The 25,939-nt window shown below is 38.0% G+C and overlaps 1 protein-coding gene across 7 annotated transcripts in view; it reads right to left on the bottom strand.

Annotated features, from left to right (window-relative positions):
- The window catches only part of SMARCA2 (SWI/SNF related, matrix associated, actin dependent regulator of chromatin, subfamily a, member 2), a 118,620-nt gene that overhangs the window by 26,315 nt on the left and 66,366 nt on the right, over positions 1-25,939 (bottom strand). For all 7 annotated transcript variants that reach the window (XM_064405229.1, XM_064405224.1, XM_064405231.1 and 4 more), the window contains 4 exons: positions 22,791-22,954; positions 21,815-22,042; positions 18,400-18,477; positions 12,153-12,371 (listed from right to left, as the gene is read on the bottom strand). In XM_064405229.1, the coding sequence (XP_064261299.1) occupies positions 12,153-12,371; positions 18,400-18,477; positions 21,815-22,042; positions 22,791-22,954 (689 nt within the window). The remainder of the gene's footprint in view (positions 1-12,152; positions 12,372-18,399; positions 18,478-21,814; positions 22,043-22,790; positions 22,955-25,939) is intronic.

The following is a 25,939-nucleotide window of genomic DNA, read 5'->3' as shown; positions in this document are numbered from 1 at the left end:
TTGTTAACAGACTGCTACTGGAAATAGTTGCAGGTATCTCTGGAAGTATGACTGGAAGTAAAATTGAGAGACTGAATGAATGTAATTAACTTAAGAAAGACACTGGAAGACTGTAATGAAAATACTGCAGGCATGTTTCCCAGCTTTGGAGTCACATGCAATCCATCTTGAAGTAAAATCTAAGCCATGACAGAGATGCCTAATTTTTTCCCCTTCATCTTGCTCACTATGTCAGAGACACAGATGCTTGTTGCACAGACAAGATTCTGGAGCATTTAGTGACTGGTGTTACTCATTGAAGAAGTGAAAATAGGGAAGGTTTCCCCCTTTTTTAATTTTTATCAGTCTTATTAAGAATTCTGATTCAGGAAAGCCTACTACAGGAATGTAGAGGACTCTATACTGACAAAAGCATTGTGAGATAATTGGTACTAGAGTTATGCTTTTTCTTGAACAAGTAGATTATCTTCCCTACACAAGGGTCAAGGAAAGTTAATCGTGTAAGAAAATCACCTTTTCAGATGGACATCAGGAGAAACTGGGTGCCAGGGAGTGGTGGTGGTGATTAATTTTCCCATTTTCTCCTAAATTCCTTTAAGATAATACGCTTGGAATTTAGTCAGCACTAAATATGTTTCTGTCCAAGAACAGCTGTTCTTTATTTCCCTGGCATCTCAAAAGTTTAAAAGGAAAATAGTATCAAGGTTGTAATAGCTTAGCTTTTACTGAGGGTTTTGCTTCCAAAACTTCCTCCCTTCTTTGTCTACAATAAATCTTTTACTGAAGGGATTTATTGCCCTGTTGTTCTTCTGACGTAATTTTTGAATTTCATTTTTAATGATTTGCTAAAATAGTTCATGAATTAGTTTAGAACTCATGAACAGATTTTAATTTAGTAGTATGTCTGTTAATACCTACATTCCATTCAGGCTCACAGACAGATGTCACAGAAGAGGAGGAAACATGCTGCAGTGAAGTTATGGAAATACTCATGAATAATAACCACATCCAAAACCAAGAAAAAAGAGGAATTCAGCATTCCAAGGATTTATAATCTCCCACTAAGGTGAAGATGTTTGTTTTGCAAGGGAGATCATGCATACAAAACCAATCAGAAACACACTTATATCTGACTACTAATAAATAAATAGTTATGGCTTCTTTTCCAAGTTCTGAAATAAGTATTTACAGCTGTGTTTCATCTCACGTTTTGAAAAATACTGTTACTATTGCAGGTTTCTGGTAATTCTAAGCAATGTTAATTTGTCTTTTTTCCCTTGACATTTACCTTTTTATAAACATGACATTCTTTTGTTGTGAAAAGTAGGAAATCTTTACTTCAAAATGTCACCTACTGGCAGACTAGCAGTTTGGATGATGTTTTGCAGTTCATAATTAAAGATATACTTCTGTTTGATTTTATTCCTTATGAAAAAGATTTTTAAAATTCAATTTGGGAATGGGAATGAATGGATTTTTAAAATTTTTTTTTTGAGAAAAAAAGCCAGGTGTTTAGCCCTTCTTCATTAAAAAAAAAAAAATTGTCTCCTTTATCTTCCAAGACCCTACTAATTAAATTGGAAAAATACCTGGTATAAAGACAAGGTTTACACCCTCATCAGACCAGCTCTTTGCATAAGAAACTTAAGTCTTGGCTTTTTCCAGGACATTTCTTCCACAGAACATTGCAAATATTTGCAGCAACAGGCATCTGGTCTACGGTAAAGATAAAATTGACAATTCTAAGCACTGGAAAAATGTAAGAAGCCATTACAAACTCTTGTTCTGCAACAGCAGGATACCATATCTTAGTAGAGAACTCCTATGATGAACAGGATGCCTTTTCTTCCATTATGGAAACAATACAGGTGAGGACTAAAACATAAAGGGATAATTAGCAGATTTCCAGCATGAAATCACTGAGATAAATCAGTAGTGTTACAATTAGTGAACTATTTATCTCTCACATAAACAGATATTCAGTGGTGCCTTCTAAACTGCTCAGAAAACCAGTAGAAGTTCTCTCTCTTTTTGATTAACAGACTAATGAACTAACACAAAGCCTCAAACTTAAAGATGAACATAAATTTTCTGTGCCCTGAAACCTATGGCTCTCAATGATTTAGCAAGAGAAACCTATAGTACAGAGCATAAACTGGCATTTTTAAGCATGTCAAAGTAAACTCAGCTACTGCCAACAATCATACAAATATTTTCTTTCATATGTTCTTCTTCTCTCTTACATTTAAGTATATTCATATATTCTCAAGCAGTAATCTTTTATTCCAAGTTTAAAATGTGGAACATAAATAAATGGGAGAAAAATTGAGAAAAGTTCAAAACAAAAATGACAAAATATCTTGCAAAAAATAAGGGAAAAAAATAACAGCTTTCAGAAACCATTACAGCTTAATTATTTTTCAGTGGATGTTCACAGATCTCTTTTATCTACTTATTCACAGAAAACAGCTTAAGGATTTTTGCAATAACATGGGAAATTTGGTTTAAACATCTATTACTATTAATGTCAGTACTCTGAAGCAATTAAGAATGGAAAACATACAGTGTTACGAGAGCATGATATGACAAAAACATATTGCAAGAGGTTAGAATACTCACTTCCGGTACCAAAAGATGAAAATATTTGTTTATAGAAATAGAGTATTTAAATAATAATAGAGTATTTAAATAATAAATACTAGGAAGTATCCCTTTATGACAATTCTAGTATATTTTTTTAATAAGTTAGAAGAATTTGGGGGAAGACTATGGAATGAAAGTAAGCCAAACATTGGAAAACTTGCTGAAAAAAGCTAAATTATATGTATCTTTTCTGTATTTTATACCAAAGCAGTATGTTGCAATGCTACATTTGAGCACTGATTTTCATGTCTTCAGGATACTTCTGAAGGTGCAGTTATATGACCATGCCAGGACTCATAGTAGAGCCTGACCCTTTAATATGCACATTACAACCTAGAAGTTAAAATCTAATATGACCAGTATCTGTCTAGAAGGCTTCTTTGTTCTTCTGGGTTAAGTTGCATGGCAAATCACAGTCTGATGGGCACAAACTATTACCTACAATACAAAGAATTCTTGAAAAGCTAACGACTTAAGAGCACATGAAGTTTCTCAACAAAATAATGTTTAGTATAGTACAGTATAATATAGTGCATATACAAAAGCCTGTAAGCAAAAACAAAGTCCTTGGTTCTGCATTTGAAACCCAGCTAAAAATGTCAGATGTCTCTGAAAAGAATACATAATAAATAGCTATGGAACCACAATATGTAACTTGCTAAAGATGCCAATTTCAGAGTATGGGACAAAATTAAATAGTTGTGGTTACTAGCAAGTTTTTGTAAGATTTTTTTTTAAGATTAGAACTTTACTGCTAGAATAAATAAGTACACTATTGGACTCATCAAGTGGGGTACTTCAGGATGACTCAGGAAAGCAAACTGCCAGTCACGACATGCCTAAGCATTGGCTGAATAGTTTTTGAGAAATTCAGATTGAAACCTCTGTGTTCTTCTGTATCTGTTAAGTTAGTACTTCCATACTTGTTTACTTACAAAAAAAGACAAATTGCTAACGTTTAAGTTGCTACAGAAGTAGTTTCTATAGAAGAAGCAGAGCTCTGCATACATACACCAATCCATCAGAAGAATTATTTTGCCTGTGTGCATACTGCATAAAAAACATCAGCATAAAGCCTTCCATCACCTGCTCCGGTCTACCTTCAGAAGATGGCCTTTTACAATAAAGGTCTCACAATTTGCCTCTGATGGCAAGGCAAAATATTAAATGGCTCCCTTTTCACAGAGTGAATAAATAGTTTGGCCACAATATACACTTTGAAAGGTATGGGTAACTTACTGATGTCACAAATGCAAATCAACATATGAAAATGTCTTTATTAAAAAACTGATAGGTGACAGAAGGCTAGCTACTGTATCACCCATCATTGTTACTTTCAAGTCTGTCCGAGAACATAACAACGCAGTCGACCCAAATACTAAAATGGTTGCTGTTTATTGTTCCATTGTCATATGCCTCCAGCAACTACAATGCTTTACACTTTCAATGCAGACTTTGGTTCATGTGGGTTTTGTGAATTACTTAATAGATGTTTTTGTTTCATTTTCAGAGTCATAGAATATCCTGAGCTGGAAGAGTTCAACTCCTGGCCCTGTACAGGAGCACCAGAAGAATCACATCACATGCCTGAGGCATTGTGCAAATGCTGCTAGAACTCTGTCAGGCTTGGTAACCACTTTCCTGGGGAGCCTCTTCCAGTACGCAAACACCTTCTGTGTGAATAACCTTTCCTAATACCCAATCTAAACCCCCCCTGACACAACTCCAGGCCCTTCCCTCAGGTCCTGCCACTGGTCACCACAGAGAAGAGATCAGTGCCTGCACCTCCTCTTCCACTCATGAGGAAGTTTTAACTGCAATGAAGTCTCCCCTCAATCCCCTTCAGGCAGCTAACTGGAATTTTGACCTTCCATGTAAGGAGTATTTCTGGCATCTTAACCACAGGGACTAATTCTTCTTATGAAAACTTTTGTACTTGAAACAGTAATAATATAACAAAACATGAAACCCATTTTTAACTCATGACTTCCAGGCTATATAAACTTGGTATGTCAGAGGATACAGCTATTTCAAAGAAAATGAAGTTTATTTTACTCTAATACTAACAGTACTCCCCATATTTTCTAAAAGTAAGTACTTATTTGGCATTACTATTTAAGGTTTTCTAGAGGAGAATAGATGTACAATTCCACTTCAAGGCACATTAATATGTGTTATGGTACTCTACATGTAACATTGTAAGGTCAAAATCACAGACTGAAATAAAAATAATCCTATCAAAACATGGCACTGTTTTACTGGTAGGTACTCCTTGTAAACAGCTGTTCAGATTTCCTGACTTGAAGTCTTTCTCACAAAAAAAAAAAAAAAAAATTATCAAACAATAAAAATTTCTTTATGGAGAATATCTCCGAAGCATTTCGAAGTACTTTTTTAGTTTCCAAAATTAATACTCTTGACCCTGATTCCACATTCTGAGAAAAGACAAGAGAATTTCTGAGAAAACCACCCTTAGAAACTAACAAAGCTATCCTGCCAAAATAGCGAACCAAAGCTATCAGGTATATGCATTTAAATTCCCTCTCATCCATGAAAAACCAATAAAATACCCTTTCTACCTCACTAGTTTTAATTTCACTGCAATGTGAAAGTACCCTTTTTTCCTTTTCTTAAGTAGATTCTGAATTGAATTTAATGAAAAGGAGATGAAAGATATACCAAAAGTATACCAAATACAAAAATGGTTCAATGAGGCCTTGAAGTCATGTCCAGTTTTAGAACCTTTCAAAAAGCAGCTTCCACATGCACAGAACTTATCAGCCTCACATTGAATATGATAAAATAGTACCTGGAGCATTCTGATGATCACTGGTCACAAAATAGACAACACCCTAGGATGGTGTATTTTTTAATCTTCCAGTAACAGTCTTTTATATGTGACTTGTTTTCCTGTACAGCTTAACAAATTCAATTGCATCTGCAATTCAATACTACAGAGCAGGGTTTAGATCAAAATGCAATTTTCTTCCAACGTCCTGCGCAAATGCTCATTTACTTGATTGTGAAACAGGTTTAGCAGCAACTGAGGAAACTTTGCTATTGCAACCAGAAATGTTATAGAGTAGAAATGAAGAGAGAAAACCAGGGGTGCAGGGGTATTACATACATGAACTACACAGATAAACTATCCACTGGGTAAAAGCATTTTTTTTCCCCTCCTTCTATGAATTTCAGCCTCCAATACAGACTAAAACAACTACAGACTGCAATGCTAATTCTACACACAGGTGTTTTAGTACTTAATGTAGTAAGGCCTAAACAACAGGCCCTGTGCCAAAGCTGACCTCTAGATGAACCCTCCAACCGTAAGTTATATGTATCCATTAATCGGTGAAGCACTATTAGCAATATGATACATGTACTTAGTCATTGATAAAGCACGTATTTACCATTCCCTATTTAGAAACAGGACAAGGTGACATCTGGCCTTGTTTGTGGGTGGAGGATCAAAGATAACTCCCTTGGTTCCCCCCTGAGCCCTGGCCAGCCTTTGGGAGAAACACAATAGGAGGATAAAACCTGACATTTCTGTATTAGAAGTAATGGTAGCTTGCTTATTATAAAAGTTGGGCTACTCTCACAGCAAGTCAGAAACCTCATGGCTTGCAAATGCGGATGCACTGCAGGATTTCCCAGCTGCTGGGCATGGCTCTCCAGTCCTTCATTGTGACACCTTCCCAGGGCTGATCTGTAGATCTGGATGAAGGGTGAAGTAGGGTAACTGTAACCTTTCTTAATCACTACAGGCATTTTTTGTAGTATTAGCTTATCCTTTTGTGATTATTTGCAGTTTTGCATTATAATAAACTACACTATCCCTTAAGTTGTCTGTCTCTGACCCTAACCACCAGCAAAATCATATTCCATTACCCCAGTTTATAAAAATATGCCTTAAAATATCTTCTTAGTATTGATTCTGAAGTTATATACACATAAGCGAAGCTCTCTAAGAAAACAATCCTACTTGAAAACTTTTAGTAATTTATACCAAGTTGTACCAACAAATCGACTCAAATTTACTATCTCTGCTATCAAACCTATTAACAGACTATAAGACAGTGTGTAAAATCAAAAAGTTAAAGTTCCAGTTGATGAGGAAACAGTTAAAAACAAATTTTTCCTGCTAGGTAGTTTGACTTATTATACCACATAACTTTAGCAACCATAAACAAAATTTATGTCGTGACTATGTTACACATATTCTGTATGAGTGAAAGCCAGCACTGTTTTTATTTAAATAAGACTGACCAATTACAAACCGAATGCATGAATTTCACTTACAATTTTTTAGATCAGCAAAACAAGCATGACTTTTACATGCCTGCCTGACATAAATGAGATGCTGTTAATTTTGTACTCGGGTATGTTTCCCAGGCCAATATATAAAGCTATTTCAAATTAACAAGGACAACTAGAGACTATAACTAGCCAGCAATTAAATTCCATTAGAAGCTGAAACCAGATGCAACAGTCTTAAGGGTCTTTTACCTATTCAAATAAATCCTCTGTTTCTTGAAGCCTGTCTCAGGCAATCAAATTTTAAGTAGATGACCTCTCTCAAAAAGAATATACCATGGGAACCGGCAAAGGATTTTGCAATTCTGTTAGAAGTGGTACAGGGACAGAATCTGCTAAAGCATTAAATACTTCCAGAATATAAATGCTTTGTAGATCAGGAAGCAAACTCCTCCTTCCAGATTTTTTTTAAAGGAAATATGGTTGTCATGCCAACAGTTATAGAACAGTGGGCTGCAGCGACAGCTAGTGATGAAGCCTGCTTCTTTCTCAAGAGTTTTCCTGGGAGACTGTCAATGAATGACAGGCTGCTCTGGGCAGCAGCACAATCTCACTAAATACTGCCTATGATCACAGGTTTGGCTTCTGTTACTATTTTGTCCCTTGATTCTACATTCACTTACTTGATCTTCTAGCAAGAATGTGCATGACATACTTGGTCAGTGTACAGGCATGCATACAGACCTTAAGGTACACTGTCCTTGAGGTCCCGTTGGGATCTGCCAGGACCAGAACCACACTCTCCAGTGCTGGCATGTATCAGCAGAGAGTTCAGGGTCTAACTTAAAAAGAGGGTCTTACCTACCCCACAATCAAGAGCTGAGGCTGCTGAATGAGGCAAAACACATTGAAAAAGATCTAGTCAACTACCCAAGACATAAAGGAGACAGCTCAGTACTACACACCAATATCATGAAACCAACTTACTGATCAGAAGTGCAAGGTTTCGTTCAGAAAACACTATGAGAAGATAGCTATAAAGCTGCAACAACAGATACAGCTAGAGAAGAAAAATGAGGGGCATCCCCCTTCACTGCTGGTAAATAAATCTCCTTATTTTGTCGTACTGCAATAAAAATAGGCCCATGGATACCTCTGGAAAATGGCACATACCACTGTTTGGTTTTGGTTTTTTTTGTTTACATAGTTAAGTATTCCCTTGAATATGTTGTACACTATTATTACGACATCTTCTAGAGATGTCATTACAGAAAAATCACACAAATTCTCAAAGACATGAAAATGACATTGCTGCTAAGAGCGCAATGGGTGTGACAAAGAACTGTTTCACACACATGAAAAACAAGGTAATTTTAAAAAATCCAGAAGACTTACATTACTTACATTTCATTATCTACCCAATGAGGTAGTTTTATTCTGAATGTGCACAAGCAATGTTACATTGTAAATGAGAAGAGACCAAAAAGTATTACAGAATCACTAGGTTGGCAGAGACCTTCAAGATCATCAAGTCCAACTCATGCCCTAAACACCTTAACTAAACCACAGCACCAAATGCTACATCCAATCTTTTTTTAAACACATCCAGGGATGGTGACTCCACTACCTCCCCAGGCATTCTGACATTTGTTGCCTGGAGAAAGAGACCGACCCCCACCTGACTACAACCTCCTTTCAGGGAGTTGTAGAGAGTGACAAGGTCATCCCGGAGTCTCCTTTTCTCCAGGCTAAACACCCCCAGCTCCCTCAGTCGTTCCTCACACGGTTTGTGTTCCCAGTCCCTCTCCAGCCTCGTTGCCTCCTCTGGACACGCTCCAGCCTCTCAAGTTCCTTCCCAAACTGAGGGCCCAGAACAGGACACAGCTCTCAAGGTGTGGCCTCACCAGTGCCGAGTACAGGGGAAGGGTGACCTCCCTGCTCCTGCTGGCCACACTGTTCCTGATCCAGGCCAGGATGCCTTTGGCCTTCTTGGCCACCAGGGCACACTGCTGGCTCATGTCCAGTCGGCTGTCACCAGTACCCACAGGTCCCCTTTTGCCTGGGCACTGTCCAGCCACACCATCCCCAGCCTATAACACTGCAGGGGGTTATTGCGGCCAAAAAGGAGGACTTGGGACTTGGACTTATTAAACTCTATCCCACTGCCTCTGCCAATCCAGCCAAACATTCCACATCTCTCTGCAGAGCCCTCCTACCTTCCAACAGATCAACACATGTCCCAGCTTGGTGTCATCTGCAACTTACTAATGGAAGACTCAATCCCCTCATCCTTGTTGTCAGTGAAGACATTAAACAGAGCTGGCCCCAGCACAGACCCCTGAGGACACCACTGGTGCCTGGCCCCAGCTGGATGCAGCACTGCTCACCAGCACTCTCTGGGCCCAGCCACCCAGCCAGTTCTGAACCCAGCACAGAGTGCTCCTGTCCAAGCCATGGGCTGCCAGCTTTTCCAGGAGTGTGCTGTGGGAGACAGTGCCAAAGGCCTTGCTGAAGTCCAAATAGACATCGACAGCCTTTCTTGCATCCACCAGGTGAGTCATTTGGTCACAAAAAAAGATGAGGTTGGCCTTCCCCTCCTAAACCCTCTCCATCCTGTAAGTGCTGTGTGATAGCACCTAATATAAATTGCTCCATTATCTTACCTGGTACTAAGGTCAGGCTGACTGGTCTGTAATTACTAGGATCCTCCTTTCTACCCTTTTTGTGAATGGGTGTCACTCTGGCATCTGGAACCTTACCAGTGAGCCACGAGTTCTTATTAGCAGTTCTTATGCTTCCATTTGTTTTATCACACCCTCAAGTGCACCTGAAAGCATGTTAAACGATGTATACAGTAGAATTATAGTAGTAATTACAATGCAATATGAAGCAGTCTGTCCTAAGGCAACTTAGTGAATTTGAAGACTTGCTTAATTATTCAATGGAGAGAAGTGAGAATAATTTCTCTCAACAGAATAACAATGGTAGAAAAGGGGTAGTATATGTAGTATATGTACCATCTTGCGTAGCAAGGTTTCTAACTTGGCCTCACAATACAGTCTCAGAAGCAAACAAGAAGAAAACAATTACTACCAGGCGTATGGGGACCTGCTAAGAAACTATTTTCAGAGTAGCCTTTTATAGCTTTTTATCAAATAGTCCAGCAGTTCAATGTTTTTGTTGTCTTTAGAAAGACAAAGTAGAAGGCATCCCTAGCAAATCTCAAGAGAGCACCGAGTTGACCAGAAGTTCACACAAAGACAGGCTTAAGAATGGGAGTAATTTTGGTGAAAAAAAATTGAAAATTATTCAACAAGGGCATATGTTAAATCGTCTTAGGAAGATTGACTATTTGAAACATGGTTTTGAAAAGCTGGCAAGGAAGTAGAGCCACCGAAAAGGATTAAGGTCTTACACTGGCTCAAAAGTTTAACATGAGACATTACCTTCCATGTTAGGAAATGAACTACTGAATTGTGAGGTATAAGGACCACAGAAGTTATGTAAAAGAAATCCTCCTTATGACGATGCATCTGGAATTCTGATGTCTAGCTTTTGATCAAACTTGTAGAATGATGTCAGTCACATGTAGAACAACTATGGGAAGTCAGAGAAAACAATCAAGAGATTCAGAAAACAGGAGCTATGGGAAAAGACTGCATAAACATGGCTGCTAACCTTCCAAATTTACTCAACTGGGAGCCAACTCTCCTATGACAAAAAAATGTTGAAAAAAGAGTGGTATTAGGCCACTCTGCACGAGCAGAGTTATTAGCACCATATAATTAGCTTAAAATCCAACTGAAAAATTCAAATAAAATATAATAAAAAGCCAAACAGTTGGAAACAATCCACTGCAGGTTGCTACGGTCACTGCTCAGAAATGCCTAGAAGAGGTCAGATCCTGAACTTCTATTATAAATGACACAGTACTGGATGATTCTGCCTGCAGTACGACAGGGATCGGAGGATTTATTTTAGGCCTGCTATTTTTGACAATAAAGGCCTCAAAACAAATATTACAGCCAACTCAGGTCATGAAACACAAGACCCAAAGCTAACTTCTGTGCTGCCATAGCCAGAGTGTTCCATCATTAAAAGAAGTAGCTTAAAATTACCCTGACTAGATGTACACTATACTGTACACACTTCCGCTGTAGGATAAGGAAATCTCCAAGAATCCAAGGAGTTTATGTTTCTAGATCTTTCTTCTCCACTGACTGCTTGAAAATGCCACGTATCAAACCTCTGCAGTTTCACAGACTTCCTTAAATTTACAGCGGGTGAATAATTCAGGCCTTTTCTCCCCTAAGCAACAGGTCTGGATTAGCTCTTAGTATAGTATTGCACCATGCATTGCATCAGTCTCCCAAACATCCCATTTTAAACTAAGTAGGTAAGATTTTTAGCTATCTTTAGCAAATTACACAAAATCTACACTGGATATTCTTGTTGCTATTGTCTGTAATCAAACAGAAAAGTTTTTTAAACAAGACTTTCTTTGTCAAACCACGTAAATTAGTTTTGCACTTACAATATTTCATTTATAAATTTTGGAAACCATATTGTAATCAAATTTTTGAAAAGCCTTTCCAACAATCACCTTTTTACCATGCTCTTGCTACCACACTGAAAAGACACATGCATTATTATTCATGGAATGTAGATTTCAAAGAACAGCAAGAGACAAAATCCCAAATACGGTGTTAGTTCAGTGTAGAATCTTTGCTTTGCAGTCTTAAATTCTTAAATCATTTATCAAATGTTTTGATCTCAGTGGAGCTAATAAAGGCTCAATACTTGGAAATAAAATAGCGTGAGAGAAACAAAATTTAAGTGAAAATTTCCGAATTCTTAAAAGGATTAAATACAGGCATTTAAAAATATAATAAGCTTGTGTGGCACACAAGTTTTAATATACACTGATTAATAGTTTTCATGAATATTGAACAATTCTTCATGCACCTGAAAGATGACAGTTACAAAAGTACCTGAAGATGTAAGATCCATGCAAATAAGAAAAGTTCCAATAGAATGCTATCACAGTCCTGACACAGCGCTTAGTAACAATGATTTAAGTTTCTGCAGTGCAGTTCAAAAACTACTTCTATCTTCAACACAGCAGCAGAAGCTGGATAATGAGGGTATTTTAGGTCTAAAATTGTGCTCTCCCTGGTGCCATCTCCAAAATGAGAAGAAAAACCCATGACAAATGGGTAAATTTCAAGTGTAAAAAACAACCAACAACCTACCCGCAGCCACTGTTTCTCTGTGAGAGCATCACTGTAATCTACATCCCTGCGCTGACGGGATCCCCTTCCAAATATTTTCTCTTCTTCTTCTTCACATGTAAGCCTTTCAACTTCAGCATCATCCTTAATAATCCAGGATGGTAATTCATCCTCCTCCATCAAGCGAGGTTTACGTTTAGGGTTTCTGGCATCCTCCCTGCGACGATCCATGTCCATGCGCTGCAATGGCAATTGGCAAAGGGTAAAAAAGTTTTAAAGACAATTATTAAGTGAACTATGTCAATGCCCACCTCTCCAACAACTCTTGAAACTTTAAACAAAGTCCTTCCCAGCTATCTCCCTTTCAATATTCCTAAATAATTCTAAAATGCTTCTGTAAAAAGTTACACTCAATTGTTAATTTCCAGTTATATTCACTACTTTAATAACTAGCTTTCACTGAAGGAACTAAGACAACACACAGCCAAGTGGCACAATGCAGATCACAAGAACACTGCTGTCCCCATAAGGTTTTACTACTATGTAACAAAAATGAGTAACTAAAAATTCACTAGTTTTGTTACCCTGACTATCAGAAAAAAAATTTAAAAGATGGTATCAGAAAGAAAATTTAAAAGTTAGTATAAGAAACAAAGAATCAAAGGAGAACTAAAAAATTCAGAGAAAGGCTTGTTTACATAGAGCCAGAAAGCCAACACGCTTCAACCCCTGAATTTGTTCTGATTTTATTGCTGTACCAGACAAAAATCAAAACACAAAAATATCAGATAAGCTTAGGTGAAGTGCTGTGAACGTAAGAAGGTGATGTTAAGACTTTCAGCTGAAATTTAAATAATCATTCATTTCAAGCATGGTGAACAATAGCTCAGACATGGAGACAGAGGATACATTCCTACAATCTACTGAATAATATAGTCAGTAAGGTGTTTTACAATCCTCCTGGGGAAGCATCCACCTCTATTGACAACATACTGACCTGGCTCTCATGGTCCCATGAATTGCACCTGCATTGTCTTAATTACTCAAATCAGGTAATATGAATAGGCATTTCAAATGGGCCTTTTGAAGAGTCATACAGTACTTAACACTCAGTAATCAGCTGCCAAGCAGAGAAAACAACCACATGGCCACCAACATTTCACTTCTGTATTTGAAAAAAATTATGTAAATAGACCGGCATCAGAATTGGCTGTAGCATCATACAAGGCTACTACTTTGGCCACTAAAACCTCATAAAAAACCCGTTCTCAGTTATGTACAAATGTCTCCCTTGTGTACATGATGCTGCACTTAACACATGATGCCAATTACAAACATCATCCTTTTACAACCTTAGCCAAAACACAGACATGCATTAATTCAGAAGTATTATCTCTCCAGAGAGACAGCTCAAACCCAACCAAATTTAAAACCTGAGACTTGGTAATGGCACCATTGAATCTTCTCTCATCTTGGAACTTCTCAAATATGACCATTTCTAAAATACGACCTCAGGAAGTGCATCTTGCAACTCATCTTCATCACCGTGCCTTGTGCACTATCTGATTTCCAAACTCAGTGAAAAGCAGAAAGCAAGAAGCGGTTTTCAGTCTGCAAGTCCAACTACGTTCAAGAAGCAACTATAAATACATGGGCATTTTCCCTGTGCCCCATTATTCAGATAATAGTGAATGGGCTGTCCAGCCTGTAGTTTCTTATAGCAGACTTCCATATTTCACCTATTAAAGAACACCCCATTCAATTTGAATTGATTTCAAAAAGTCTAATTCATGCCAAACATGTGGCTTGGTTTATTCTAACATAACAACCAGACAGCTGCACCAAGAGACAGATCAAACAGAATAAAGGAAATAGATTCCTCTATTTGTATTAGTTAGCCAAGAACCTGAGTGAAGTCAAGAGACATAGTATTTTAATGCCATTAAGAACATCAAGTCAATGCTGAAACCTTTTATTTTTTCCCCAATGACTATGTTTCTTTGTCTAACACAAAAACTGAACACTAAGAATATTTTAAGAGCTGTTTTCTGATATAATAGTGCTTGGGAACGAAAATTAAAGACAACCTCAGTTAATCTGAAATATGAGAGATACAAACTGACATTTTTTTTCAGAGGATACTACTCAAACCATATTTACACCTGGGAAACCTCCAGTTCTATCTTCCGACATCTTTCCAAAACCTGTATTTCCAAGACACATCTAAATTATTTTTATATAACTAATAATTATATGTTCACTGTCCTCAATAAGGCCTAAATGCTAAAAATAATAGGTAATATTCTAGGCCAACAGCTTTCAAGCACTCCCAAGCCAGAGAACTAGGTTATCTATTGATCGCACTTCTCACGAGAACCAAGCTACTCAACGTTATAGGTGATTTAGGTTATTGGCTTCAGGCGCATACTTTCCCCCTAACTGCCAAGCTCAACTTGCTCTTTTGCACTATTGGTTGTAACTTCAGGACCACGAACTACACCATACCCCCTTACTTGCTCTTCAGATACAAGTGGTCGGTTGGATTCTCCTCCCTGACTTCACTGGTTGTAGGCACACCGACCTTCTACGCTTTGTTTTTTTTAATATCCTTTCAATAAGCCCTTCAAGTGCGTAGCAGGTGATATCTTCCTCTTGACATGTCCATCACATGACCATCAAACATATGAATCCCCTAACACCCAGAATGTCATGGTTTGATGGATAAGGCTGTCGCAAACTTGACACTGATGCACTTTGACCCCATTCATGGAGTGCGTGCTCCTAAGCAAAGAACGTGTATGTTGGCACACTCAAGGCCTAAAATTTCCAGTTCAGAAAAACCACAGAGCCTGCTGACCTGTGAAGTGTGGATGGTTATCTTAAACTTTCCAAATTATACTTCGAAGAGTCCTTGGAAGAAACATCAAAGCCATTCAGTGTAAAAGCTTCAAAATTATGACTAGGAGAGTCATTGAAAAAAACATTCAAGCCACTCAGTGTAAAATCTGTAATTTATACATCCAGTTCTAGTAGATTGCCATATTCACTTCAAGGGGATTAACTGTATTAGCACAACTGGAGTTTTGGTACCTATTTGGCGTTCCCCTTGAAATGCATTTTTTACATCAAAAAATCACGTTCTTTTAATGTTTTCTTTACTTTATTTAAGTAGTTTTAACACTAAAGGAAACAATTTCTTTTCCAGATAGGTAACTTACTGAAGCATTCTTATGAAATGACAAGAGTTGTACAGATAACATAAACCCCCTGATTTTTTTCTGAGTGTTTTCTAAATTTTTTTACGATATAAGGCCTCTAAAAGCCACAGGAACAAAGTCCACTTCTACACACCTTCTCTCTGAGCAGTGTATTTAGCTCCACAGCTACATTTCAGGTCCTGTATCAAGCAACACTTCTAACCTGCAAAGTGACTATAGAAGAGATGCTCACAGAACTGATCTTTCTTGTTGCTCACTTCAAATTAAGTAAAATACATGCTTTTACACATCTAAGACACCGCAACACATTTTTTGTTGGGTATTGCAGACTCCTGAATTCTGATTATATATGCACAACTTTAAAAGGGAATGAAGTGGCATAGGTACCCACTACAACAAGGAAAACACAGTCTACCTTTTGCTCTTTATCTGACTATACAATACTTGAAATATTGACAGAAAGACAAACAGCTCTGACTGCCAAACTTGCTTTTCAGATTTTTCTTTTATAAAGAAACAGTTTACAAAAAATTAAAACAACTTTTATATTAACAATTTAAATCATTTCGTAGCTATTTATATTTAACTACAGTCTTACTATTTTCAAACCCTGGCTTTCAAAGCATGTAGTTTTGTCTCTTAAAATTTTTACTACCAACTCTTTACTTTCCCTTAAAAACTTCCACATAAATTAATATGAAAAACATACATTCAGCCCACATAGCTTCATAAATGACTTGAATGCAGTACTTGAAGTGATACTAAGCAAGTTCACAGACAATGAAAAAACTGGGAGGAGCTAGTGACTCCCTCAAAAGCAGGGATCTGGTAGGGACTGCAGAGAGACCTTGACAAATGAGAGGACTGGGAAATTACCAACAGTATGAAGTTCATAAAGGCGGAGGGCCAGATTCTGCTTCTGTGACAGGGCAGCCTTGGATGTACAGACAGTCTGGGAAATGAGATGCTGGAAAGCAGTGACACAGAAAGGGACCAGTGGGTCCTGGCTGATGGCAAGTTGAACATGGTCAGCAGTGCCCTGGCAGCCAGGAGGGCCAGCCGTGTCCTGGGGGCATCAGGCCCAGCATGGCCAGCTGGGCAAGGGAAGGATTGTCCTGCTCTGCTCTGAACTGGGGCAGCCTCACCTCGAGTGCTGGGGGCAGTTCTGGGTGCCACAGCGTAGGAGAGATACACAGCTATTGGGGAGTGTCCAAAGGAGGGCCATGAGGATGATGAAGGGCCTTGAGAAGAACCCTTATGAGGAGCAGCTGAGGTCACCTCTTTTTTTCAGTTTGGAGAAGAGTGAGGGGAGACCTCATTGCAGTCAAGCTCTTTGTGAGGGAAGAGGAGTGGCAGGCACTGATCCCTTGACCACTGACAGAACCTGAGGGAATGGCCTGAAGTAATGTCAGAGATGGTTTAGGCTGGATATCAGGATAAGGTTCTTTACCCAAAGAGTCACAGAGCACTGGAACAGGCTCCCCAGAGAAGCTGTCACAGCACCAAGCGCTGTCCATTTGGACAATGCTCTCAGACACATGGTGTGATTCTTGGCATGTCCTGTGCAGGGTCAGGAGTTGGAATCGACCCTTAAGTGTCCCTACCAGATCAGCATATTCTGTGATTCTGTCAAAACTGTCTTTATTCTAGGCTCCTCAACTTTTTTAACATTAAATAGCCTTCAAATTTAATACTAGAAGTTGAAGAAAACAGATACAAATTCATCAGCTACTTTCAACCATGGATTACTTCTTTCCTTCTGGGTCTGAAGGAGAAATCAGAAGCCCTTTTCTAGCAGAAAATCCACCTTCACAAAACTCAGGGTATGATCAGTCAATAATTCAGATGAAATTACTTCTTTTAAGTTTTGGATCAAATGGCCAAAACCACAATGGTTTGTGTCATGTAAATCTCCTTACACTCAAATTACTGATGGAAAAGTTTAAAAAGACTGTAAGCACTCCTTTTCTGTGCAACCTGCCATTACTGATTTCAGTTCTGAGTAACACTTAATTAAGCTTAGGACGAAAATGCTAAAATGGCAAATCAACAAGGACAAAAGAAGAGTCATATGGGGGAATATGGCCTTTTCCAACAGTGTACGTAAACAACTGTAACTCACACAAAAAGGGCCCCTGCATGCTTGTGTAACAGCAAATTTTTACAGACTAATTCTTAAGCAGAAGACACTGAGGGAATAAAACCTGTACTGGGTACACAGGTTTTGCGTTGGTCCTATCAGCAGTTGTTTTTGTGGATACCACCAGATACACTTTCATTTATACATGTCTGTCTTGTTCCATTTCGCAGAAGAAAGCAGCCTCTGTAGAATTAGACGGCATGGTGCTTTTAAATATTGCCCTGTACTGGTGTCAGTGAAGCCCAGAGGTCCTCTAGCAATCCTCAGACTGTACAAATACTAAAAGGCAAGATCCATGCCTACAAAGGCATTTCAGTAATTATTCTATCAGCAGCATAAACAAAAAGGGAAGTACTAATAAAAACAAGTGGCTCACATTTGAACCAACAGCTCTATTTTGGTAACTGCTCCAACAGTTGTAGCAGCAGAGGTGCAGCTAACTGGATTCTTGACAAAACCATCAACAATATCCCAGTTAACTCACCAAGAAAACAGCATTGTTAGTTTACTAATTTACTACCTTGTTAAGTTCCTGTAGTTGTCCTTGCCAATATCAAAGTCCGAAAGTAAGATGGAATGTTGAAAAGTAATAGCAAGCTGTAGAATTAGCAAGCCAAACTGTGATTGACACTTTTGAACTCTAAATTTCTCAGGTTGTGTCAAACTCTTCCTCTAGACTGTCACTGTTTCACTGACAGCAAGCAATCTCTGAAGACTCTGTGTCATTTGAGGAACTCTGTATTTAAGAGACTACAGACTGCAGACTACACTTTTTTCCTCAGATGAACAACGCAAGTAAATAAAACCTACTTCTCCAGTAAAGTTTTTGACTAATTTGAGTGACAAAAAGGTTAAGGCCTTTATTAAAAACATGGGAGAAAATGATTTTTTAATGATTACCCATCCTCACCATAAAGAGATCAAATTCTTCCTCACGTCGAGCAATCATCTGATTCAGTGTCTCATCATCAGGAACTTCATCTTCTTCCTGGTTAGAAAGATGGATAAAATTATTAGGAAGCACCTCACATGCACCTTGAACTAACAACATCCATCAGCTGGAGCTCCACTGACTGTCTTTCTCTGACAATGTGTGGCAGGACTTAGACTGAAATTAAACCTTTGAAAGTGTTCAGCTATTCAGAAGGAACAAAATAAGATCGTAAGAATGACAAATGAGACTTATTATTACCTTCAAAATTTGAGAATGAGGAAATGACCAAATACAAAACAAGGACATTTTGGTGGTTTTCCGGGGTCAGAAGCACAGCTAGTGCTTTGGTTAAAATGGATGTATTTCCGTTCTGCTATTCTACAACATTCCCTCAGAAATACCATTCTAGCTTTTGAAGTTTTTCCCATCAAAGCAAGATGACTGAAAAACTCCTGATTAAATTAAAAGAACAAAACATGTTTTTATCCTGGAAAATAACGCTGCTGAATTACTTTCTCTTGACCATTTTCTGCTTACAAATTGAGATGTGAAAATTTTACTGCAGACAAAATGGATTATTTCATAAAAACAGACACTAGAAAAACAATTTAGAACTGTAGTGGTCAACTGAAAATGTTAAAGCTGAAACCGTTATGATACCCACTTTAAAACAAAGCCCAAAATATTCAGTCTTCTTCCCTGAATTATTCTGAAATCACAAACAGGTCACTCTACACAGGGCTTTCTGAACCTGTATTACACTATGATACAGACCTAAAATTCTTCCTAGAAACTCATGTTTTGAGCCCATTTTAATGGGAGTGTGGAATGCTGCATGTAGCATCCAAAAAGTTAATATCCAGTAGCTTATTTTTCAGAAATAATAAGTCATTTATATTTCCACATATCTTCCCTCCAGTGTCTGGATTTCTACACCTCAGGAAAAAACCCAAACCAGTTCTCATTAATGTAATTCTCAAGGAACACCTTTGTACCTTAAAGAACATTTAATTTAGATTTTAACATGAACCAGGCAATTGAGAAACTGATTTAGAGAGAAAGTTCTTCTCATTTCTAGTCACTGCTCCTTCACTCTTCATGAAAAGGAAGTCACATGGTTACTCACACAGAGAAAAAAAGATTGTTTTATAAATGTGACCATCATGAAAGGGCCACATTCTTCCTTATTATCTCAGAGTAACTTCTGACCTGAAAAAAATAAGTGATTTTACAGTAGAAACTGTAACAACAGTGTCCACATTATCAGCAGTTAGGCTGAATAATCCTGTTCCCAAACACGCAGGCCTTGCAGAAGAAAAAATTATAAATTCAACCGCCAACAAAAAATTACACTATGAACAAGTAACTTCTAAGCAGTTGTCATATATTATTATTCTAATGAGTCTTTCTAAATACACAGAAATTACCTCTCTGCTTTATCTAGTGCTGATAAAAGAAGAAAGAGATCAAAAAAAAGAAAGAAGAAAAATAAGGGGAGTCTTGATGCTGAACTTAAAAAAATACTGAAAAAGAATGAACAGAACATAGTACTCTACATACAAGTGTGAAAAGTTAAAAGCTTGCTTAGAATGGGAATATTTAACTAGATATCAGTAAACAATATCTTTGTTAGATGTGCTAGTCCACATTTGTAAGTCAAAGTTGTATCAATATTGTTGATAATTTAACTTTTCATTGAGAGGTTTACTTTCTTCCCATCAATCTCCCACTTGACACTCAGTGCTGCTGCAACGAAGGAGCAATGGCTGACCATTGCAGGATGGTGCAAATTCAATTCCTCCTAGTCCTTAAGAGGTTGAGTGTGTGGGCACAGTTTTGTATAGTCTCTGTTCATAAAGAAGTATTACTTGAAAGCTTCAGCTACAAGTCAGACTGCAACATCAATGCTTCAAAGTCTGATGCTGGGCTATGGCAAATAAACCATTTTTAAATCTGCTTGTTTCAGGATGGCAGATTAAATATATTTGAACAACACACAAGAAACAAATTGTTCCGAAGTCATCTATAAAATAAGGCATATTACACAGGCTGAGCAGCAGCCCTGACTTCTGAAACACTGTCAGGTAAGTGCTTCAGAAACAAATGTACTCCTGATTTTTAAAAAAATTCACAGGATTACTGAAAATGTCTGCTGGTTTCTTACGCATACAGGAATTGTGGTCTGCCTTAGAACTACAGGTTTACTCAATCAAAAATGGTACATAGGTATATCACCAAATTTCTGCATTAACAGCACAAATAAAAGACAATTACTGATTAAAATGTTTTGTCACTATTCTTTAATTTCTATGAAAAATACCAAAACAATACAAAATTTCATCTTAATCATGCTTTCTAAATGCACAATGGAGTTTACACAAAAGGATTAATGACTGAAGAAGTACTCCTTGTTCTTTGAAACTTTACTCCATATAATGAAGGATGCTAGTGAAACACAGGCTGTAGAATCTCCTATCAGTGTGCACCTTATTCAGACACACAAGCTCCCCTCAGAGGCAAGATCAGTCTCAGAAACTGTCTTTAACCAGTACAGGTTATTTTCAAGGTGGGAAAAAGTCAGCGCTGATCAAAAATTCCTCTGTGTTTGACACATTTATTTAATTTCTTCTAAATATGGCTTTTGTCCAAACAGTGAATTTTGTTCGAATTAAGAGAAGAGCCTGCAGTGACACGTGAAAGAATAGGCTCATCATACCATACTCAGAGCTCTATAAAAGAACACAATGAACACTCAGTGTCCCTCACTTCCCACTATTAAAAGAATCTCACTTCCCACCATTAAAAGAAAAGACTTGACAGCTCTTTTTAAACAGCTAATTACTTCTCAAAGAGAAAGTGGTGATGAGAAGTCTGGGCTGGACACAGCACCAGAAAGAAACAGTTACTTTTGGGCTTGTCCTAAGCCCAAGGCATATCAAAGCAGATCTTAACTCTTAAATAGATACCAAAGGAAGTACAATAAGCAGGGTCCTTCAAAACTGAATCCAGGTAGTACTAGCTGCTCAGCATGCCTGAAAATCAAATTGCCTAGATGAGCATACATATTGGACTTAGAAAATAGTTTATAATGTGTTCTGGAAAAAACCCTTTGTTTGAATGCAATTATTTGCTGAAATTATAAAGGGTAGAATGCATTTTAAGTTGCAATGCCTAATTATACACGAAGATTTAACCATAACCATTACATCATAACCACTAGGTAGCAACCTATTACTGTGACTTTAAAAAAGATAAAAATTAAGTTATTTTTCTAAATGGATGGTAAGAAATTATAATGAAATTTTTAATTTCAAGAGTTATGACAATCTTTGTAAATGATGAATAAAAGAAGAGTCAGTACTTCCTGAGTAATTGTTTCTAACTACCTTACCTCATTTTCTTCTTCATGCTCCAATATAGCCTGGAGGAATGCTCGCCTTTCATGGCTTGAAGATTTCTGATCAAACATTCCTGCCTGAATAACTTTTTGATCTACATTCAGCTTATACTTTGCTGCAGCAAGTATCTTCTCTTCCACACTGTTCACAGTGCACAGTCGGAGGACTCTAACTTCATTCTGCTGACCAATTCGGTGAGCTCTATCCTGGGCCTGCAAGTCCTGTTAGGCAAGGAACACAGAGAGTAATTTAACAGAGAGAGTGAATACAGATAGTAAAACTCTTTTTAGTCTTGCTTTCCTTACATTTTACATGTGGTCATTGAATATTATGTGAACTGTGTACATTTGCAGAATAGCTGAAAACACAACTATATACTTCCAGGAATACTGAACTTACTTTCTTATAAATAAGAAAAAAAAAGGTGGCAAAGGCATAATTCAGTTACCCCTTCTGGCTTTCTAAAACAAGCCAAAGTAGTGTGATAGCCTCTTTTTCCGGCATTTGTATTTCTACTAACCACCACAGAGCAAGATGGCCTCAGGCCAAGACTACTGCACTCACACGGTCACCTAATTTCATGAGACAGGTAGCATTCAGTGCAGCCTTTATTGAAGTATTACAAACTACCTATCAAAGGCTAGTGATCTGGTTATTATATCGTAAGGGTTAACTAATGAGTACATATGAGTTATACTAATGAAGCAGTTTTATAACACTCCTAGCACTGAGGACACTCCAGGACTCAGACAAAATATCTACGTAGGCACAGAATTAGTTCACCAATTCAAATCAAAACATTTCCTGATTGTGGCAGTTTGCCTAAGTAATTCCTCTCAAAGCAGCACTTTATTTCTTACTTGGACTTTTTTCTTTCATCCCACGCTACATCATCTATTTAAAGAAGCAACTCAAAAAAGCATCATGGATTCTTTGCACATTTCAGGAAGATAAGAAAATAAATACAACCTGATGAGGATTCCAGTCACTGTCAAAGATTATAACAGTGTCAGCAGCCTGGAGATTTAAGCCTAGCCCTCCAGCCCTTGTACTCAGCAAGAATATGAAGTATTGTGATCCAGGTTCATTGAACTTCTTCAACAGAGCAGCTCGATCCTCTGATTTTGTTGTGCCTGAAGAAAAAATTAAAATATCATATAATAAAGTTGTGAACTGAAATAATATAAATACAATGTCTGTTGCTGAAACTGCATGTAAAAGGGTTATTTTAGTGCACTGCTTTTTGACATCTCTGCCACATTTTCCATAACACTGGCCATGAATGTTTAGGTCAACTGCCTATCACACCTACAAGATGGACTTCTAAAGGTCTTTTTAAATGCATTTGTTTTGACATTTCTAAAGTAGATCTTAAAATGTTGGCTAACATTGTTATACCTTTTTATAACAACATAAACTTTATAACATAAATTTCAATTGAAACTACTACATACAAACAGAAGAGAGCTCTGTTTTGATTAATGCCTTCTGGCTACAGTAGCATTAAATATTTTTTTAAGCTACTTTTATAGAGGTTTATCAAAATGTCACTATTTCCTTTGGAGTCATAGTTAATACCAAAAGACTGCAAATTCTTAAAATGTCCCATCTTGAGGGTGATATATGTATACAAGATGACACTACAAATTTTTTTTTCTTACTGTGGTGGGTCGTTCCACAGCTGGCTTCCACATACACACCTCTGCCTCCCCACACTCAGCAGTATATGGGGAAGAAATAAAACAGAATAGCTTCTGTGCTGAAGAAAAAGGCAGCTTAATAGAAGTGAAAGGTGTGTGTGCAAGGACAAGAAGAGGAATTTATTTACACTTCCCAGCTGCAAACAGATGTCCAGCTGCTTCCTGGGAAGCAGGGTCTCAGCACCTGTAATGATGAATTGGGAAGACAAATGCCACAACAAGCTATGTCCCTGCATCCTCCTCTTTTCCCTCAGGTTTTATTGCTGTTCACAACCCTTTGGTCAGCCTGGGTCAGCTGTCTTATCTGGGTCCCAGTTGAATGCAGTCTTACAGGCCTTGGGGATGAAGGGGTTTTGGAGAGAAAGCCTTGACACTGCAAGTGATGTCACTGGTGGTGCTACAAGTGCAAAGCACAGCATTACATCGGCTGCAAGGAGGAAAATTAACTCCACCCATCTGTAGCCACCACAGTCACACAGCCAAACTGCTGGCCCATTGCTGACACACTGAACCCAGTAAGCATGTGAATTGGGTAGGAAACACTCCATATAAGAAGACAGCTGGACAGAACCTCAATAGACTGCATCCCAATATGAAAGTATCTGTGAGTATGAAACTGGAAAGAAAGAAAAAGGGTTTATCTAATTTAATGAACTATCTGAAAAAGACAATGAGATGTATTTACCATACTGTGTCTTGCCATAAATACTCTACCAAGAAAAGGAATTAGTTTAAAAATACCTGATGTAAAGTAATCTAAAACATTTAAAATGTACTGTAGTTTATCTGTCTTGAACAGAAGTATTAAAACACATGCAGGCCAGAGGTGTGAAGAGGGCTTTGTTACATGCCCTCTGGTCTTCAGACAGTTTTGGCATTCTACAGCACAGTGAGGTAGCTCATTTGTGTGTCCATTTCATAATCCCATTTTACATTCAAAGATAATGTTGGTTCAACTCCATGTTCATTAGTATTAATAAAGGATGAGATTATTTATTGGTACTACTTTTTCTTGTGATTAAAGCATGAAACTAAGAGTCAATCTAAAACACTGTTAAAAATGTTCACAAGAAACTTCAAGTCTCACTTACATTCTTCTCTGTATTTACCTTAATTCATTGCTTCTCTATTAAAATGTATTTTGATAAATGCTCCCAGCCCTACATAATACTATAATATATGAGATAAAACATTAAGCAAAAATGACCACTATTTAAGAAACTCACTATGAGGCAGAGATCATCAACATGAGGAAGACCAAAATGGAAACTTCTTTCAAACTGGTTTAAAACTCAGGTGGGATACACTGTTTTTAATTTTTCTTTCAGAGAATTGCAGGAATCAATTAACAAATCAATTAGATTGGAAAAGACCTTGAGATCATTGAGTCCAACCTTTGATCAAACACTACCACCTTGTGTACTCAATCACAGCACTAAGTGCTACAGCCAATCATTCGTCAAACACCTTAATAGATGGTGACTTCCCCATGTTCCTGGGCAGACCATTCCAATGCCCAATCATCCTTTCTGTGAAGAAATTCCTCCTAATGCTCAACCTGAACGTCCCCTGGTGCAGCCTGAGACTGTGTCCTCTTGTCCTGTCACTGACTGCCTGGGAGCAGAGACTGACTTCTGGCTACAACCTCCTTGTAGAGTGTGATGAGGTCACCCCTGACCCTTGTCTTCTCCAGGCTAAACAACCCCAGCTCCCTCAGCTGCTTCTTGCAGGACATGTGCACCAGACCCTTCCCCAGCACTGCTGCTCTTCTCTGGACATGCTCCACAACCTCAATGTCCTTCTTGGAGAGAGGGGCCCAGAACTGACTACAGAACTGACAGTATGGCCTCTCCAGTGGGTACTCACTGAGTACAGGGAACAATCCCTGCCCTGCTGGCCACACCATTGCTGGTCCAGGCCAGGATGCCATTGGCCTTCTTGGCCACCTGGGCCCTGCTGGCTCATGTTCAGCTGCTGTCAGCAGCACCACCAGGTCCTTTTCCTGTGGCAGCTCTGCAGCCACTCTGCCCCAGCCTGTGGCACTGCCTGGGGTTGCTATAACCCAAGGGCAGTCTGTGAATATACTGAGGGTACATTCAATCCCCTCATCCAGATCATTCACAAAGATACTGAACACTCAACACTGAACAGAATAAAGATACTAGTATCTAAAATATGTCTAAACCATCTTTTTGTTTGAAGTAATAAAACATGAAGAAATTGAGGCTTTTGATCTTCCTGTGAAATTCAGGCTGAAATTCAGCTATCCTGTGAAGGATAGCAGCTGAATTTTAAACAGAAAAAATTAATTTATTCCATTGGATTACAGACCTAACACTGTCATTATCATCTCTTATCATGAGAATATTTTCAGGCAACTTAGATAGTGATAACTGATTGGGAACCTTGGATTTTAAA

The sequence above is a fragment of the Passer domesticus genome, chromosome Z (assembly GCF_036417665.1).
Source record: "Passer domesticus isolate bPasDom1 chromosome Z, bPasDom1.hap1, whole genome shotgun sequence".
NCBI lineage: Eukaryota > Metazoa > Chordata > Aves > Passeriformes > Passeridae > Passer > Passer domesticus.
Note: the sequence above shows the minus strand (reverse complement) of the source record. Positions and strands in the feature narration are given on the sequence as shown.